The sequence below is a fragment of the Cetorhinus maximus genome, chromosome 6 (genome assembly GCF_964194155.1).
Source record: "Cetorhinus maximus chromosome 6, sCetMax3.hap1.1, whole genome shotgun sequence".
Taxonomy (NCBI): Eukaryota; Metazoa; Chordata; class Chondrichthyes; order Lamniformes; family Cetorhinidae; genus Cetorhinus; species Cetorhinus maximus.
The window spans coordinates 114,712,279-114,732,252 of record NC_135884.1 but is presented as its reverse complement, the minus strand read 5'-3'; the positions used below and the strand labels follow the sequence as shown (position 1 = coordinate 114,732,252).

Below are 19,974 nucleotides of genomic sequence, written 5' to 3'. Positions count from 1 at the left end.
GGGATTTCCTTTTATGTCAGCTGCCAGTCTTTTTTCATAATCCCTCTTTGCTTCTCGTATTTGCTTCTTCACATCCCTTCTAAACCTTCTGTATTCAGCTTGGTTCTCAATTGCATTTGCTACCTGACATCTGTCGTAAGCACACTGTTTCTTCTTTAACTTAATTTTTATTTCCTTTGTCATCCAGGGAGCTCTGGATTTGTTTGACCTACCCTTCCCTTTTGAGGGAACACACCTTGACTGTGTCCAAACCATCTCCTCTTTGAAGGTAGCCTGTTGTTCAGCTACTGATTTTCCTGCCAAATTTTGGTTCCAGTCTACCCAGTCCAGCTCCGTTCTTGCCCCATTGAAGTCCACTCTGTGCCAGTTGATTATTCATACTCTGGATTGACCAATATCCTTTTCCACTATAATCCTAAATCTTATGACACAATGATCACTGTCCCCTAAATGTTCCCTTACTGTCACTTGATCTACTTGGCCCACCTCATTCCCAAGAACTAGGTCTAGCAGTGCCTCCTTTCTTGTTGGACTGGACACATACTGCTGTAGGAAATTCTCCTGAACACAATCTAGGAACACTTGTCCCTTACACTACCACTATTCCAGTCTATATACGGGTAATTAAAGACCCCATTATAACTACTCTACGATGTTTACACCTCTTTGTAATTTCCTTGCAAATTTATTCCTCTATATCCTCCCCAGTAGCTGGTGGTCTGTACATTACACCGAGCAATGTAATTGCACCCTTCTTATTCCTTAGCTCTAGCCAAATCGATTCTGTCCTTGAATCCTCTGGCACATCCTCTTTCTCCAGTACTGCAATACTCTCCTTAACCAAAAATGCCACCCCTCCTCCTTTTTTCCCTTTCCTATCTTTTCTGAACACTTTGTAACCAGGAATATTTAGCACCCAGATCTGCCCTTTCTTAAACCAGGTCTCTGTTATCACCACAGAATCATAATCCCACAAGGCAATCTGTGCCTGTAACTCCCCAATTTTATTAACTATACTCCGTGCATTCACATACATGCAGTGTAACCCTGAATTAGACCTCATTACTTGCTCCCTTACTCTGACTTCATCTATTAACTTACTATTCTCTATTCTAACTTCTCTCTATTCTAACTTACTTTCCCATTTTGGTGTAATTGGAAAATCTAGCTACCATATATTTGGTTCATTCATCCAAGTCGATATAAATTGTATAAACTTGAGGACCTAGCACTAATTCCTCTGGCACTCCGCTAGTTACAGCTTGCCAATCTTAAAAAAAGACCTGAAAAGGAAAAAAAATAGAATAGAAGTGCAAACTAGCCAGGAATATATAAACAGATTGTAACAGCTTTTACAAATATATAAAAATTAGTATTATTTTTATACCAATGTATTATTTTTATAAAGTAAACATTGGTCTCATAGATGCAGAAACAGGAAAAATGATCATGGGGAATGAGGAAATGGCAGAGATGTTGAACAAATGCTTTGTCTGTCTTCACAGTAGAAGGCACAATTTACCCACCAGAATTAGAGGGTAACAATGGCCTAATAAGAGTAAAGAACTTAAGGTAATTAATATCAACTGATAAAATATTTTGGAGAAATTTAAGTAACTAAAAGCCAACAAATCCTCGACCTGAAGGCCTAAATCCTAGGGTTCTTGTCATGACTCACTGGGGATAGTGCGCTGCAATATCAAGCCCCAGTGCTCCCCGAGCCGCAACAAATGTGAAAAAGCTTGATGAAACCACCAGATTGCAGCAATTCTACCTAACTGTTTAATTTAGGTTAACAGAACGAGCACCAGGTTTGTAAAATTAATAAGTAAATAACTGTTTATTGAACAAATTGTCTTTAACTGGTGGCAAAAGAAATATTAACTGCTAACTTAAATTATAACTTAACTTAACACTATAACTTAAACTCTACCCCCCCTTCTTAAAGCCCTACATATACACACAGACTCTCTCTCTCTCTCTCTCACACAGACAGACGCAGACAAGACACACACAAGACACACAAAAACATGGATTTTAAGGGTGGGATAAACAGCTCAATAGCACCAATTGCTAACATAAAACCTGGTCACCTGGTCAGGAGCCAATTAAAATGCTGTTGTCAGCTCCCTTGGTCCAGGACTCCTTTCCAGCACCATCCTGTCTTCATGGCACACTCTGTTCCAGGACTGCAACATTGTACATATCTCTCATCCTGTTCCAGTGGACATGTTCTTTAAACTGCAGCCATTGTAATTCTAATCTACAGACCAACAGGAAATAAAAAGATATGTTCTTTACATTCTAAAGGAAGTAGCTATGGAGCCTCCTCCAGAGGCCCTCAGCATCACAGGTGCCAGCCTTCAGCCAATCTGATTCACTCCAAGCTATATCGAGAAACGGCTGAAGGCACTGGGTACTATAAAGGCTATGGGTCTTGACAAAATTCCGGCCATAGAACTGAAGACTTGTGCTCCAGGACTTGCTGCGCCCCTAGCCAAGCTGTTTCAGTACAGCTACTACACTGGCATGTGGAAGATTGCCCAGGTATGTCCTGTACACAAAAAGCAGGATAAATCCAACCTGGCCCATCAGTCTACTCTCGATCATCAGTAAAGTGATGGACGGGGTCATCAGCAGCACTATCAAGTGGTACTTGCTTAGCAATAACCTGCTGACTGATGCTTAGTTTGCGTTCCACCAGGGCCACTCGGCTCCTGACCTCATTACAGCCTTGGTTCAAACATGGACAAAAGAGCTGATTTCCAGAGGTGAGAGTGACTGACCTTGACATCAAGGCAGCTTTTGACCGAGTGTGGCATCAAGGAGCCCTAGCAAAACTGGAGTCAGTGGGAATAAAGGGGAAAAACTCTCTGCTGGTTGGAGTCACACCAAGCACAAAGGAAGATGATTGTGGTTGTTAGTCAGTCATCTAAGCTCCAGGACATCACTGTAGAGTTACTCAGGGTAGTGTCCTAGGCTACTCCATCCTTCCTTCCATGATAAGCTCAGAAGTGGGGATGTTCACTGTGCAATGTTAATCATCATTTGCAACGCCTCAGGTACTGAAGCAGTCCATGTCCAAATGCAGCAAGACTTGGACAACATCCAGGCTTGAGCTGACAAGTGGCAAGTAACATTTTTGCTACACAAGTGCCAGGCAATGACTATCTCCAGCTAGAGAAAATCCATACATCGCCCCTTGACATTCAATGGCATTACCACCACTGAATCCCCCACTATCAACATTCTGGGGGTTACCATTGATCAGAAATTGAACTGGACTAGCCATATAAATAATGTGGCTACAAGAGAAGGTCGGAGGCTAGGAACCCTGCAGTGAGTAACTCCCCTCCTGGCTCCCCAAAGCCTGTCCACAATCTACAAGGCACAAGTCAGGAATGTGATGGAATATTCTCCCTTTGCCTGGAGGTGTGCAGCTCCAAAAACACACAAGAAGTTTGATACCATCCAAGATAAAGCAGCCCGCTTGATTGGCACCTCAACCGCAAAAGTTCACTCCCTCCACCACCGATGCACAGTGGCAGTTCTGTGTACTATCTACAATATGCGCTGCAGAAACTCACCAAGACTTCTTCGACAGCACCTTCCAAACCCATGACCACTACCATCTAGATGGACAAGGGCAGCAGATACATAGGACGCCACCACCTGGAAGTTCCCCTCCAAGCCACTCACGGTCCTGACTTGGAAATATATTGCTGTTCCTTTACTGTCACTGTGTCAAAATCCTGGAACTCCCTCCCTAACAGCACTGTGGGTGTATCTACACCACATGGATTGCAGCGGTTCAAGAAGACAGCTCGCCAGCACCTTCTCAAGTGCAATTAGGGATGTGCAATAAATGCTGGCCCAGCATAATCTGTATTAATGACTTACATTGAAAGTAATGCATCCAGGTTTGCTGACGGCACAGAGCTAGGTCACAATGTATGCTGTGTGGAGGACACAAAGAGGCTGCAAAGAAATATAGATAGGTTAAATGAGTAGGCAGCAAGTTGGCAGATAGAGTATTATGTAGGGAACTGTTGAGTTTATTCACTTTGGCAGTAAAAATAGAAAAACAGGATATTTTTAAAAGGTGTGAAACTTTTAAATGTTGATGTTCAGAGAGACTTTGGTGTACTTGAGCAAGGAACATAAAATGGCAGCATGCAGGAACAACAAGCAGCTAGGAAAGCAAATAGCATGTTGACCTTGATTGCAAGAGGATTGGTAAACAAGAATAAGGAAGTTATGCCACATTGTATAGGCCTTTGGTGAGCTGTAAAGATGGATGTTTTTAAAAAAATATTTTGGGACTATGGTGGTATTCTGTAAAGAACGCTGTGAGTGAGAGTGTGTGTATAATTAAACTGGGGGAAGGTTAGAAAAGGGAGCTTGTCTGTGGGAGCAGAGAGATGAAAGGTAAAGATGCTAAATGCATGTATTTGCAATGAGAGTCTATGGTGAATTGGAATGTACGAGTAAATAGGTTGGGTTTGAAATTTGCATCATGAGATAAGTAGGAATTTGACTTTTCAGCTGTTTAAATTTCAGAGGGAGTTTAGAAGTGCAAAAGGACTTTAACAACTTACAAATGTTTCATAAGTAAACAAGGGAAGGTTATTAAATTTTATTTTACCAGAAAGTGGAGGCAATAGGGAGACGTGAAGAAAGATTTTTATATTTTGGAAAAATTGAGTTCAAAGAGATGCTTAGAACAACGGAGTCTAAGATCAAAGGGGGAAAGTATATTTAAAGAAAGATGTTGAGTTGTGTTGGCTGTATGAGGGAGATGGCCTGAGAGCAGCTCTATGCTGAGAAAAATTGTGGGGCTGAATCTTCCGGTCAGCGTGCGGGGGCGGGCCTGACACGCCGATGTGTAAAATGACGTCGGGCGTGCGTCTCAACATCATTGCACGTCATTTCGATGATTCTTTTGGTGCGCGTGCACCAGAGGTGGCTGCGCGCCTGCTGAACTGTCAATGGCCTAGTAAGGCCATTAAAAAAGTAATTAAACTTGTTTAAAACGCTGCCCATCCAACCTTAAAGTTGGCGAGCAGGCGACGAGCCCAAGCGGCCTTCACGTTTTTCAGGAAACCTCATCCACAGGTGGGATAAGGTTTCCTGAAGCTTTTATAAATTAAATAAATAAATTTTCCTAACTTCACGAACATGTCCCAGCTCATGTGACATTGTCACATGAGGGACATGTTTAACTAAATTTTCACTTTACTTATTCAAAAGTTTTCTAATCCATTCAATCTCCCAGAGACGCAGGCCCCAACTCTCCCTCCTCCCCGCTGCCTGCACAGGTAACGCTGAGCGTTACGCTGGGGCGGGCCTTAATTGGACCGCCCGTGTAAAATGGCGGCGCGCAGCTGATTGCGGATGGCGATCCGCTCCGCATCCACCCCCACCTGCCCAGCCCGCCCGCCATAGGAAAAATTCTCCCCATGCATTTTGAAGCAGCCATTCGGTTTCAAGCCAGAGAAGCCTTTGTTTTCAGAAAGCCGTCTTGTTTTTGAACTTCCTTCGGTTCAACAGCACAGTGGAAGAGGAGTCGCATGATATACTTTATTAAAGTAGCAGCAGCTTTTGCCTTGGGTAATATTACTGAATTTCTATGGTTAAAAATCTATAAGGGGCTGTTGCCAAGTAGTTTACTTACGTGTTTTGACCAAGTGGGTTTTTTGGTGGAATTTTTGGTAAGACTGTTTAACTGTGTAATTTTAATCTTGTGCACTTAAGTTTTTATTTCTTCTTGTTAATCTTCCAATTTTAAAATCCAAAACTGTTACTGGATTCTATGCTTCTGGAATTAGTAGTTTTCCTCCTTGTTTTCAGAATACAAAAAACAGCTATGATCAGTAAGTGTTATGACACAGCAGTTGGTAAAGCTGAGTTATTTAAAAACCCCAGAGGAAACTTTAAACAACTGTCATAACCTATATTTTTAAGTGGTATGTTTGAGATGCGACCTAAATTCAGGAATCAGACCACCAGTCCTGGAGAGGTTTTATATCAGAATACATAAGACATTTATTAATTCACACAAGTTAAGTATATGCACATGGCTACAAATTACTACCATCATAACTTTTAACAAATTCCCAAACTAATTTCCATTAAGGCAACAGCAACCCATAGGCTTTAAGCAGACACCAGGCAAAATATTTTCACCTTACAATTTCAAAATGAAGTTCCTTTCACTTTGATTCCTTTGCAGGGGCACAGTGTAGGCTTACAGGCTTTGATCTTACATTGCCTCTGCCCTGCACACACACAACTGCTATCAGTTATACCCAGCACATTTCATTGAATGAATGTAAATTCTCATTGTATCACCAGCCCCTTTGAACTCCACCTCTTCTAACAATAAAACTCCTTTCGTGGTGCCAATTTTATTAATAATATAAACATTGCTTGGTCTCCGCTAGCTAGGTGCCAGATTTCACTCTCCTTGAATGCTTTATTCAACAAAATGCAAATTCACTCTACCTCTCTTACATCTCAAAACTAATATAAATCAAAGCACCCAGACCAGCTGGCATTAATCCAATTAAGACACATCCACAGACTAAACATCTATTTAAAAAAAATAACTTCCAATGATATTATATGCATTAATAGCTTATTGACAGTAAGGCAAGTTTATCTCTGGGATTTGGCTTGCTCAGTGAATAACATCCGCCATGGCCGTAACATGAGCCCACGCCTGGGATACTGTGCATAGTTTGGGTCTCCATATTTGAGAAAGAATATTCTTGCAGTGGAGGCAGTACAGCAAAGGTTCACTAATTTGGTTCCTGGGATAAGAGGGTTGTCCTTTGATGAGAGGCTGAGTAAATTGAGCCTATATTCCCTGGAGTTTAGAAGAATGAGAGGTGGTCACGCTGAAATCTATATGATTCTGAAGGAGTTTCACAGGGTAGATAGTGAACAGTTGTTTCCCCTGGCTGGAGAATCTAGAATGTTGGGGTACAGCCTCAGGATAAGGGGCTGATCATTTAAGACTGAGACGAGGAGAAATTCCTTCACTCAAAAGGGTGTGACTCTTTGGAATTGTCCATCTCAGACAGTTTGTGATGCTCATTCATTGAATGTATTCAGGGCTGAGATAGACAGGTTTTTGTTGTCTAAGTCGAGGGATATGTGTGGAGTAGATGGGAAAGTGGAGTTGAAGTCATGAAGATCAGTCATGATGTACTGAATGCAGGAGCAGGCACAAGAGGCCATATGGTCGACTGCTGCTCCGAATTCTTATGTTCTTATGTAGGCCTGCCGATGCACCAAGTGTTTAATTGTGCATGCCCATCTGCCTTTTTGTTTTATAGGCTGTGCCATTGATGTCCTCATCTCAGTCCTCTGCAGCAGAACTCTTGTGCAACCTCTCCCTCCAGGAAGCTTGCATCTAAGTGACCTTTTGCCCCTGCAGGCTATTCACACTCAGTGACTCGGGACATGTGGATTTAAAAAAATTTATTCTGTCAAGGGATGTGGGTGTTACTGGCTAGACCAGCATTTATTGCCCATTCCTAGCTGCCCTTGAGAAGATGGTGGTGAGCTGCTTTCTTGAACTGCTGCAGTCCATGTGGTGTAGGTACACCATCAGTGCTGTTGGGAAGGGAGTTCCAGGATTTTGACAGTGAAGGAAGAGTAATATAGTTCCAAGTCAGGATGGTGTGTAGCTTGGAGGGGAACTTGCAGGTGTTGCTGTTCCCATGCGTTTGCTGCCCTTGTGACTTCTACCACCTAGAAGGACAGGTTTGGAAGGTGTTGTCGAAGGAGTCTTGGTGAACTGCTGCAGTGTATCTTGTAAATGGAAACGACTGCTGCCACTGTTCGTCGGTAGTGGAGGGAGTGAATGTTAAAGGTGATGAATGTGGTGCCGCTTTGTCCTGGATGGTGTCAAACTTCGAGTGTTTTTGGAGCTATACTCATCCAGGCAAGTGGAGCGTATTCCATCACACTCCTGTCTGTAGATGGTGGACAGGCTTTGGGGAGTCAGGAAGTGAGTTACTCACTGCAGAATTCCTAGCCTCTAACCTGCTCTTGCAGCCATTGTATTTATATGGCTAGTCCAGTTCAGTTTCTGGTCAATGCTAATCCCCAGGATGTTGATAGTGAGGGATTCAGCTATGGTAATGCCATTCACTGTCATGGGACGATGGTTAGATTCTCACTTGTTGGAGATGGTCATTGCCTGGCACTTGTGTGGTGTGAATGTTACTTGTCACATATCAGCCAAGCCTGAATGTTGTCCAGGTCTTGGTGCATATGGGCACGGACTGTTTCAGTATCTGAGGAGTCGTGAATGGTGCTGAATGTTGTGCAATTGTCAGCAAACATTCTGACTTTATGTTGGAGTAAAGGTCATTGATGAAGCAGCAGAAGATCATTGTGCCTAGGACATTACCCTGAGGAACTCCTGCAGTGATGTCCTGGGATTGAGATGATTGACCACCAACAACCGCAACCATCTTCCTTTGAGCTAAGTATGACTCTGACCAGTGGAGAGCTTTCCCTTGACTCCCATTGGCTTCAGTTTTGCTCGGGCTCCTTGATGCCACACTCGATCAAATGCTGCCTTGATGTCAAGGCAGTCACACACATCTCACCTCTATGCTACTACTCTTCAAATATGCACAGTCTCAGTATCAGGTGGCTGCGAATGTAAGATTGAGTGACAGTTCTCTCAACATTATCTAACTCTTCTACCTCTGACACTTCATACTCCTGTACCATTGCCTGGCCATGTAGTGGTTCTTTGGTATCTGAAAGGAGAAGGGCACAAGAATAGGGTTGTAGTGAGGCAAGGAGAAACAAGAGCTGCATGCTTACACCATATGCAATTTGGGAATCATAAGTTTATGGGATGAGTTGGATGTGAAAATGAGGATAAGGTATGAATGCACCATCTTCAATTGTTTCAGCCCCACCACTGGTCATAGCCTCAGTCATAGCTCCTCCAATGCTGGCAAGCACTGCCTGCTCTATCGGGAGGAGGTAGTGCAACCATGTCTGTCCCCTGCTGGCAAGGTGCTGCTGCCTTCACTTATGTGTTGCCTTATCCTGTAAAGGAAAGGGAAGTGTGTCAGTGAGTGTGGTCCAGTGTGTTTGGAAGATATGCTTGTCATGATTGAATGGCTGGCAGTGTGTGCAAGCTTTGAGATGTGGGCATGACACTCGCTGTAGTGCTAAGTGTGTGAGGGTGAACTAAAGCTATGAATGTGAGATAAGAGTCATGATTGATGGAGATTGTTGGTCAGTGAATGATGGTGGTGTGGTGCTTTGAACAGTGTGTGAACTTAGTGGTGCAGTTGGTGGTTTGTGGCATTTGATGGTGCATTCACTAACCTTGCCCCTTGTATAAAGTAACTGAGTTTCTCTCAACACTGCATCTAGGGGCTATACTCCTGACATTGACCTGCATACCTATCTTCTCCCATTGCCTTCTCAGAGTTTGTTTGAAGGACCCCCTGCAGATGGAGGACCTCACTCTTCCTCCTATCCACCACCTGCACCAAGACCTCCTGTATTGTTACCAGAGAACTTTTGAACCGACTCTGTGCCATGTTGTGCCATTCCTGTGTCATTCCCAAGTCCAAGTCACTTCTGCAGCCATTTCCAGGACCTGCTCCAGCCAGAATGCACCTCCCCTTTGAGGTATAGGCTTGCTTTAAGTAGCACAGGCTAGCTTGAACATGCTAACTTTGGGGACGCAGTAGCGCAGTGGTAATGTCACTGGCCTAGTAATCCAGAGGCCCAGGCTAATGCTCTGAGGACACAAGTTCAAATCCCACCATGGCAGCTGGTGGAACTTAAAATCAATTAATAAATCTGGAATTAAGTTGTTACTCTCACTAATGGTGACTCTTGTTGATTGTTGTAAATACCCATCTGGTTCAATAATGTCCTTTAGGAAAAGAAATCTGCCGTCTTTACCTGGTCTGGCCTACATATGACTCCATAGTCACAGCAATATGGTTGACTCTTAAGTGCCCTCTGAGATGGCTAAGCAAGCCACTCAGTTGCACCAATCCACTATGAATCCTAAAAGGAATGAAACCAGATGGACAATCTGGCATCCACCAAAGCATTGGAAACTACAATGGCATATCCTCCACTCTACCATTACCATCAAGCCGGGGGATCAGACCAGGTTTAATGAAGAATGCAAGAAGGCATGCCAGGAGCAGCACCAGGTATACCTAAAAATGAGGTGTCAATCTGTTAAAGCTATAACACAGGGCTCTTGCATGCCAGACAGCGGAAACAACATGCTATAGACAGAGCTAAGTGATCCCACAGCCAATGGATCTGATCTACCCTCTGTAGTCCTGCCATATCCAGTTGTGGAGAAATAAACAACTAACAGGAGGCGAAGGCTCCACAAATTTCCTCGCCCTCAATGATGGGAGAGGCAAGCACATCAGTGCAAGAGACAAAGCTGGAGCATTTGTCACCATCTTCAGCCAGAAGTAGATCCCTCTGAATCCTAGATGGCAGTCTTCAGCCAATTCCATTCACTCCAGGTGACATAATGAAGTGGCTGAAGGCACTGGATACTGCAAAGTCTGTGGCCCTGACAACATCCTGGCAATAGTACTGAAGATTTGTGCTCCAGAATTAACCACACCCCTAGCCAAGCTGTTCCAGTGCAGCTGCAACATTGGCATCTACCTGGCAATGTGGAAAATGGCCCAAGTATGTCCTGTCCACAGAAAGCAAGATAAATCCAACCTGACCAGTTATATCACCGCCATCACCACCCTTTTGTCTATGGCATCTTTGGCAATCTCTTCTTTGCCTCCACCTATCACTGGCCCTCTATCCAGCTCTACCTGTCCCACCCCCCTCTACCAGCTTATATTTCACCTCATTTCTCTAATTCCTTAGTCCTGATGAAGAGTCATACGGACTTGAAACGTCAACTGTGTTCCTCTCAGCAGATGCTGTCAGACCTGCTGAGTTTTTCCAGCTATTTTTGTTTTTGTTTCTGATTTCCAGCATCCGCAGTATTTTGCTTTTATCTGACCAATTACTGCCCCATCAGTCTATTCTCGATCATCAGCAAAGTGAAGGAAGGTGTCACTGAGAGTGCTATCAAGAGGCACTTGCTCAGAAATAATCTGCTCACTGTTGTTCAGTTTGGGTTCCACCAGGGCCACTCCGCTCCTGACCTCATTACAGCCTTGGACCAAACATGGACAATAGGGCTGACTTCAAGAGGTTAGGTGAGAGTGACTACCCTAAACATCAAGGCAGCATTTGACCAAGTGTGGCAAGAAGAAACCTGAGAAAAATCAGTGGGAATCGGGCAAAAAACTCTCCACTGGTTGAAGTCACACCTAGTACAAAGTAAGGTGGTTGTGGTTGTTGGTGGTCAATCATCTCAGTCCCAGGACATCACTGCAGGGGTTTCTCAGAGTAGTGTCCTAGGCTCAACCACCTTCAGCAGCTTCATCAATGACCTTCCCTCCATCATATGGTCAGAAATGGGAATGTTCGCTGATGCAATGGCAGTGGTTCAAGAAGGCAGCTCATCACCACCTTCTCAAGGGCAATTAGGGATGGGCAATAAATGCTGGCCTAGCCAGCGATTACCACATTCCACGAATGAATAATTAAAAAAAAAAAAAAAAAATCCACAATGTTCAGCACCATTCGCGACTCTCCGGGTACTGAAGAAGTCTGTGTCTATATGCAGCAACACTTGAACAATATTCAGACTTGGGCTGATGAGTGTTAGGCAGTAACCATCTCCAACAAGAGAGAATTTAACCATCTCCCCATGACATTCAGTGGCATTACCATCGCTGAATCTCCCAGAATCAATATCCTATGGGTTACTATTGACCAGAAACTGAACGGAGAGAGCAGTTAATAAAGCACACAGTATCTTAGGTTTTATTAATAGGGGCATTGAGTACAAGAGTAGGGAGGTCATGTTGAACTTGTATAAGACACTAGTTAGGCCTCATCTGGAGCACTGCATCCAGTTCTGGGCGCCATACTTTAGGAAGGATGTGAAGGCATTGGAGACAGTACAGAGTAGATTCACAAGAATGATTCCAGGGATAAAGAACTGTAGCGACGAGGATAGATTGGAGAGGTTGGGTCTGTTTTCTTTGGAGAAAAGAAGTCTGAGAGGAGACTTGATAGAGGTATTCAAGATCCTGAGGGGTCCTTACAAGGTAAATAGTGAGAAAATGTTCCCGCTCAAGAGAGCATCAAGAACTAGAAGGCACAGATTCAAAATAATTGGCAAAAGAAGTAAATGTGATGTAAGGAAAAACCTTTTCACCCAGAGGGTCGTTGGAGTCTGTAACGAACTTCCTGAAGGGGTGGTGGAGGCAGGTTCGATTGAGGTATTCAAAAGGGAATTGGATTGCTACCTGTAAAGAGAGAATGTGCAAGGTTACGGGGATAAGGCAGGGAGTAGGACAAGGTGGAATGCTCTTTCAGAGAGCCAGTGCAGACTTGATGGGCTGAATGGCCTCCTTCTGCACTGTAAAGATACTATGATAACTGGACCAGTCATATAAATACTGTGGCTGCAAGAGCAGGTCAGAGGCTGGGAATTCTGTGGTAACTCACCTGATTCCCTAAAGCATATCCACCATCTGCAAGGCACAAGTCAGGAGTGTGATGGAATACTCTCCACTTGCCTGGAAGAGTGCAGCTCCAACAAGACTTGAAGCTCGACACCACCCAGGACAAAGCAGCCTGCTTGATTGGCATCCACCATCTTAAACATTCACTTCCTCCACCACTGACCCACAGTGGCAGCAGTGTGTACCATCTACAAGATGTACTGTTTTGATTCCAGCTGATATTACTACTGGACAAATTGGATCTGAGGGTGGAACCTGGCTTGATAGATCCTAACTTTTATTTTTTCGTTTAGAAACGTGCTACGAGCGGCTACGGAACAGAGTCACGGAGTCTGCTGATGAACTTTTAACAAAAGAATAAAACACTTATTAAACAAGAAAAGCTGAACTATATTCCACCACTACTCCACCTGCAACTATACCTTTACAGATATGTACAGATTCTAAGGATAACACAAGTTACAAAATCTATCTTATACCCTAATGATCACAGTAAATACACAGTCCATGTAAACCAATAGACGACATATGGTTGGACACACCACCCTGAAACCAAGTGAGAGATGTCAGATAAAGCAGATGCTATGGATCTCTCGTCAACTCCTCCCCCCCCCCCCAACGCTTATCTCACAGTGAGCCAACCAGCCTCACCAGTCTTTCACATACAGGTTTCCAATCTCCACTCTCAAAGAACTCGCCTTGGAATTTTCTCCCAAGCTATGCTTTCACTTGGATGTCTTCAACAAGGATCTACTTCCGGAGTTTCAACCTCTCCTTCTGATGTTCCTCTCCCCTGGATTGCCATGTGCATTCATACTTTGCCTTCCTCGTGCCCTCTCAGATACTCAGCCATGTCAACAGAACACCACTGCTTCACAGGTCCATAGTAAGGAGTCACCCATCTTTGGCTGTCTCCTTGGATCTTCTGGCTTCTCGCAAGCTCACCTTGCCTTGATTCTGCTCCCTGCAATTTTCTTTCTTTAATTCGGAGCTCTTTCCTCTGCTCCTTACTTTAACTTAACTGAACAGGATCTTGTTCCAGATTCCTCTCCTTGTCCTTTGACTTAACTTAAAGGTCTTCTTGGACCTTGGTCTTCTAAGATTCTTAGACTTATTTTCCTTCCGCAATCTACTGATACGTCCAGCTACAGAGAGACTTAAACTGCTTCCTTCACCTTGGAGCATAATCACCGACTGAACTCAAGCTGCATCTGTTTCTCTGGGCCCCCTGTTGCTAGGCAACATCACAGTTTTTCCTTACTTTGTTTTAACTTCCCTAACCACTACCCTGCCACTTGAAACACAGCTCTTCACTTCGAGGGTCATAAAATCTCATTAACATGCAGGTATACAAACAAATCCACAGACTTGCAGGCAACATTCTAAAATGACCAAAACCACATACATATAACATATAAATTAAACTTAAAGCTAAAACTTAAAGCTATAGCTTATTCCTACCACCCACCAATACAGATATAACTTACTTAAAACTAACTCTAGTTCCTAACAGCACTGCAGCAACTCATCAAGGCTCCTTCGACAGCACCTTCCAAGCATGCAACCTCTACCACTTGGAAAGACAAGGGCAGCAAATGATTGAGAACAGCGCTATCTGCAAGATCCCCTCTAAGCCACACACCATCCTGACTTGGAACTGTATTGCTGTTCTTTCACTGTTATTGTGTCAAAATCCTGGAATTCCCTTCCTAACAGGATTGTGAGTGTACCTACACCAAATGGAATGCAGCTGTTCAAGGCCACTCACCTTCCCGAGGACAATTGGTGGTGGGCAACAAATGCTTTCTTGGCCAGCGATACTCAACATGTGAATGAATGGAGAAAAAAATGCCAGCCTCTTAAGATTTTGCATCCCCTACTGAGGCATGCAGGCACTCAACAGCGTGCTTTGTGCTGGCCTGAACATTGCTATCTGTTCATAATGATGATTGCAGAAAGTTTGTGTGTTGCCTGCAATGAACTAGTGCGAGTTAATCACACATCATAATCCCACCCCTATTTTACGGCGTTATCCAATTTTTTCTCCTTGATCTTTTAAGCTACTTAGTGTGTGTCTACTCCTGTGATGCCAAGAAATACATATTTATAGCAGGCTGGTCAAGGTGATTTCTTTATAAAAGTATTAACTTTTTTTCATTTACTATAGGAAAGGAGAGAGTGCGTGAGGAGACAAAATCTGAATCCATCAATGACGCAACTGACCTCGCATTACCTCCTGAAATGCCAATTGTGATTGATCGGCACGCACTGAAAGATATTCTAGGACCTCCTATCTATGAAATGGAGGTAAGATTGAATTTATAATTTTATTATCTTAGCAAGCTTTGGAAAATGTTTCTAAAGCAAATAACCAGTATGTATTAACAGAATATTTATGAAAATCTGTAACAAACTTTGTGTATATAAATCACACTTGTTCTAAGAATACTTTTTTATTTTTTTATTCTTTCATGGGATGTGGTGTCACTGGTAAGGCCAATATTTGTTGCCCATCCCTAATTGTCCTTGAACTGAGTGGCTTGTTAGGTCATTTCAGAGGGCTGTTAAGAGTCAACCACATTGCTGTGGGTTGTGAATCACATATAGGCCAGACCAAGTAAGGATGTCCTTCCCATAAGGGCATTAGTGAGCCAGATGGGTTTTTATGACGATCTGAGACTAGCTTTCAATTCCAGATTTTATTTTAATTTAAATTCCAGCAGCTGCTAGCAGAGCATTAGCTTGGGCCTCCGGATGACTAGTCCAGTGACATTATCACTACAGCACCATCTTTCCCCTGATGCTAACTAAATAAGATTGATGCTATGTGTATGCATTGTTGGTAAAAATTTCTCCTTGGCACTGATAATCCATGTCAGTTTTATAATCCAATAAAGTCATGCAGCTCATGATACAGTATGCATGTTTCACAGAATCACAGTGCAGAAGAGGCCCTTCGGCCCATTGAGTCTGCACCGACACATGGGAAACGCCTGATCTACCTACCTAATCCTATTTACCAGCACTTGGCCCATTGCCTTGAATGTTATGACATGTCAAGTGCTCATCCAGGTACTTTTTCAAAGATGTGAGGCAACCTGCCTCCACCACCCTCCCAGGCAGTGCATTCCAGACCGTTACCACCCTCTGGGTAAAAAAGTTTTTCCTCACATCCCCCCTAAACCTCCTGCCCCTCACCTTGAACTTATGGCCCCTTGTGACTGACCCTTCAACTCAGCACATGGAAACATTTAATTTTATGCTGCAAATTGAAAGCAGATTCATTGGTATTCGGAAGAGATCTGGATAGAGACTTGTAAGGGGGAAAACAGCAGGGGAGTGGAACCAATTGGATGAGTCTACCAATGGGCCAGCAAAGGCTTGCCGGGCCGAATGGCCTCCTGCACTGCCCCACATTGTGAAAATTCCATTCACCCACCCATCAGAATATGAAGCCCCGATACTCACCCCGCCGCCGCTCAGGCCGCCGATGCCGTCAAACCTCCAGCCCAGGCCTCTTTCATCACCTAGGACATAGACGGCGGCTCCTGGCAGCGGCAGCCCGGCGGTGAGGCAGTCCCAGGAGAAGAGCAGAGGCCCGGCAGCCCAAACCGCCGCTCAGCCATGGTTACAGAACCCTGATGACAGCCGGTCAGCTGATCGCTGCCGTCACAATTGGAGCACACAGGTGCTAAAATTTTATAAGACTGCAACAGCGGATCTTTCTGAAGCATTTTGTTGAACTGAACACATAGAGCAGTCATGTTAAGGTTGTATTGATCCAGGTTACACTTTTGGCTTTGAGACACTGCTAATTTAGTTAACTGACAGAGGCCAAAATTTTTCGTTTGGCGGGCGGAGCAGGTGTGGACGCGGGCGGGCGCAGACCCGATTGCCACCCGTGATTGGGGCCGTGCTGCCATTTTGTGTAGGCGAGCCAATTAAGGCCGGCCCAGCACATTTCCGATTCCCGTGGAGAGTGGGATTGTGAAGGTTGTGGTGGGCGTGTACAGACCGCTGGGTCCAATGGTGACCCGGCAGTCTGTTTAAAAGAAGGCCTGGCAGCCTCCTGTAGGCTGTTCGCTATGGCCAGCTGGAGATCCAACTGCAGGAGGTCTGCTCAGCAGGTCAATCTAGAGGGAAGGGCAGAGGAGCAGGGCAGGCTGCAGGGTAGGCCAGCGGTGGGGGCCAATGTTCCCCTCGCTTTTCTGATGACTGCCTTGCTGCCCTTCTCGAGGAGGTGGTTCCCTAGGATGGGAGGAGTTTGGGCCTCCTCCTGACTATTTACCACCCCACCGATATTCATCTCCATAGGTTCTGGAAGGTTGAGCGCATAACGAGCCTGGGGGAAAGGGATGAAGTCTGTCACTGTGTGCACACTAACTGATCCACTGTCCTTGTTATTTTCAGCATCATCAGAGCCTGGCAACCAGGATTGATATCAGATGCCCCCTCTCACACCTGGGGGCCCTCAAGTGTCACCTGCGTCACAACATTTCTGCAAGGCATGCACCAGCGCAGATACTAGCACATTGGTGGGAATTGCAACATCGGCTAGTGTCCTGGGGCACCATGGAGCGGGCACTTCACAATCGCTGGAGGAGATGGCAGAGACAGAGAGTGCCGATGGTGCCAGCAGCCGGAGGACTGCAGGGTACCAGGCACATGCTGAGTCAGGGCGTGATGATGTGCCTCTGGAGTCATCTGCGATGCAGCAGCTGCAGGAAATGCGGCCAAGTGTGCGGGAGCATCAGGGAGTGTTGCATGAGACTATTCTTCGCTTGGTGTCCATGGTGGAAGAGTCCACGCGGAGCATGAGGAGCAGAGCGTCATGCTTCCTCCATGGAGAGAGTGGCGACTCTCATGGAGAGGGGCTTCCAGGAGAACAAGCAGCTTCTCCTGGGGATACGCTCGGACCTGCAAGCCCTCACAGCGCCAGCCACAGCTGGTCATTGCCAATGTGGGAGATGGTGTGGGCTTCAAGCTTCCCAGCTCATTACCCATCCATCCACGGTGAGCAGGGAGGTCTGGGACGACCTCACGTCGGCGGAGCAACTGCCTGTCGTATCTGCGGGCTCCTCTCACAGTGCTCCGGATAAGGTCAACAGCTGCTCTGCCCCTCTCCCAGTGACCTCTTCATCGGCTGAGGCTGCGACCACTGGGGAAATGCCAGCTTTGGACCTGGCAGATCCCTTCCTGGCAGGGCTAGCGCAGGCTCCACGGGTCAGAGGACGGCCGCCAAGGTCATTGAGGCCAACAGGACAGCAGAGTCAGCAGGCTGTCTCAGAAGCCGCTCTGAACGATGGAGCGACACCAAGACGTAGCACCCGTAAACATAAGCATAAGGCACACCACGGGTTTCTCACTGGTGCTTTTGTGTTGGCCCTAGATTAGGGAATTATTATTTCTTGATGTTTGAAAAACGTTTTGCTTTCATTTTGTTTGACCATATGATGGATAATATTAAATCCAGATGTGTTACCATGGCTGAGAGTGGCTCCTTTGTGCTGCATTTGTATGTTTTACATACGTGTTTGAGTGGACATTGAGGTTTATGTCCAAAGCCCTTAGCTGCAGCTGATGAAGTGGCAGATGAAGCACTTAAGTGCCGAGTATGGAAGCGCCAGGCAAGACTGGTCTTCCTGACCCATTTGTGTGGAGCTAGCTGAAGGTTCGTTGGATTAAAGTCTCCTGGGTGTCCCTGCCTCCTTGTTGTAGTGCTGGGTCGGTGTTCAGCCCCTCATCATTTCCCTTTGCTTCCTCATCCTCCGAATCAGTGTTGGACTCATTGTGTGCAGCTGTGTCCCCCCTTTCCAGTGCAAGATTGTGGGGAGCGCAACATGCTACCACTATCACCGAGACACGATCTGGGGGGTACTGGAGTGCGCCCCCTGAGCGGTCCAGGCATCGGAAGCACAGCCCTTGTGGAGACGTGACTCCTATTGTAGCGCTGCTTAGCTTCTGTTCTTGGATGGCAGAGAGGCGTAATGAACCACCTTCTGAAGGGATAGCCCTTGTCACCGAACAGCCATCCATCAAGCCGAGCCGGAGCACTGAAGAACCCCGGCACCTGGGAATGTCTGAGGATGTAGGCGTTGTCGGAGCTGCCTGGGTACCTTGAACAAACTTGCAGAATCAGCATCCTGTGATCACACACTATCTGCAAATTCATGGAGTGGAAGCCCTTCCTGTTGAGAAATGCACCGGGCTCACCTGCTGGCGCCTTGATGGCCACATGTGTGCAGTTTATAGCACTCTGGATGCGGGGGAAGCCAGCAATGGCCGCGAAGCCTCTGGCTCGCTGTGTCTGGCTTGCCTGGTCCCAGCGGAAGTGGATGAAGGTCAATGCATGCCTCAACAGAGCATCTGTGACCTGCTTGACACAAGTGTGGACAGCTGATTGGGAGACACCGCAAAGATCACCGACCGAGCCCTGGAAGGAGCCAGAGGCATGGAAGTTGAGGGCAACTGTGACTTTCAGAGCTGCTGGCATGGGGTGTCCACTCACACAGGAGAGATCTCAGGGCCAATCATCTGACAAATGTAGTTGACTGTCTCCCTTGACAGTCAGAGCCTCATTCGGTACTGCACCTCAGTCATATTGAGGTAAGTGCTTCTCTGCCTCTATACCCTGGCAGCAGGATAGTGGCGTCTTCTGCGGCCCCTTCCACCTTGGACTACCTCTTGGCCCAGCGCCCCTTGTGCCTGCACCTGTACTCCCATTGGTGGCTCCCCTAGAGGCTGATTGTGCACTCGTGGCCTCCTCCTTATTCTAGCCCTCTCTTCCTCCTCAGAGGAGCTGCCTCCAGTGGACATGTCAGAACCCATAACCAGACTAAAGGGAGGCCTCTGGAAAGCTGCAGGTCTGATAAAGATTCCTGACTGAAGAATGTTGAGCTGAAGGTTCAAAGTGCGCAGAAAGCTGCTGGAATTCATTCTGAATTGCTACAGATCACACAGGCAAGTTTTAAAAACTTCCTGCAATAAACACTCACAGACCAGAATGACAACCCCACTGAGCCCTCTTATCCCACCCGTGGATGAGTTTTATTAAAAAGTCGCTTACCCCCTGTCCGTTGCGCCCGTGCACTGAACCAGAGATCGCACGGGCGCCAGAGATCGCACGGGCGCCTGAAAATCAGTGTTGATTGCCGATTTAAGGGCCTTAACTAGCCTGTTAATTAATGGCGGGCACGCGTCGTATGTCACCGCATGTCATACCGCTGGCCCCCAGCACGTCAAGCAGAAAATTCTGCCCAGAGTGTCTGTATGCTTGCTGCCAGAAGGAGTGAGAATAGAAAACAATTCTCAATCATCTGTTTTTATTAGACACTATTTTACCTGCATCAAG

The 19,974-nt window shown here is 45.7% G+C and overlaps 1 protein-coding gene across 3 annotated transcripts in view; it reads left to right on the top strand.

Annotated features, from left to right (window-relative positions):
• Nucleotides 1–19,974, top strand: part of lonp2 (lon peptidase 2, peroxisomal) — a 115,871-nt gene that overhangs the window by 79,154 nt on the left and 16,743 nt on the right. For 2 of the 3 annotated variants that reach the window (XM_078544323.1, XM_078544322.1), the window contains exon 12: nucleotides 14,791–14,930. In XM_078544323.1, coding sequence (XP_078400449.1) covers nucleotides 14,791–14,930 — 140 coding nt within the window. Of the gene's footprint in view, nucleotides 1–14,790; nucleotides 14,931–17,033; nucleotides 18,110–19,974 lie in introns of those variants that run through there. The other variant, XM_078544324.1, reaches the window with a different exon arrangement.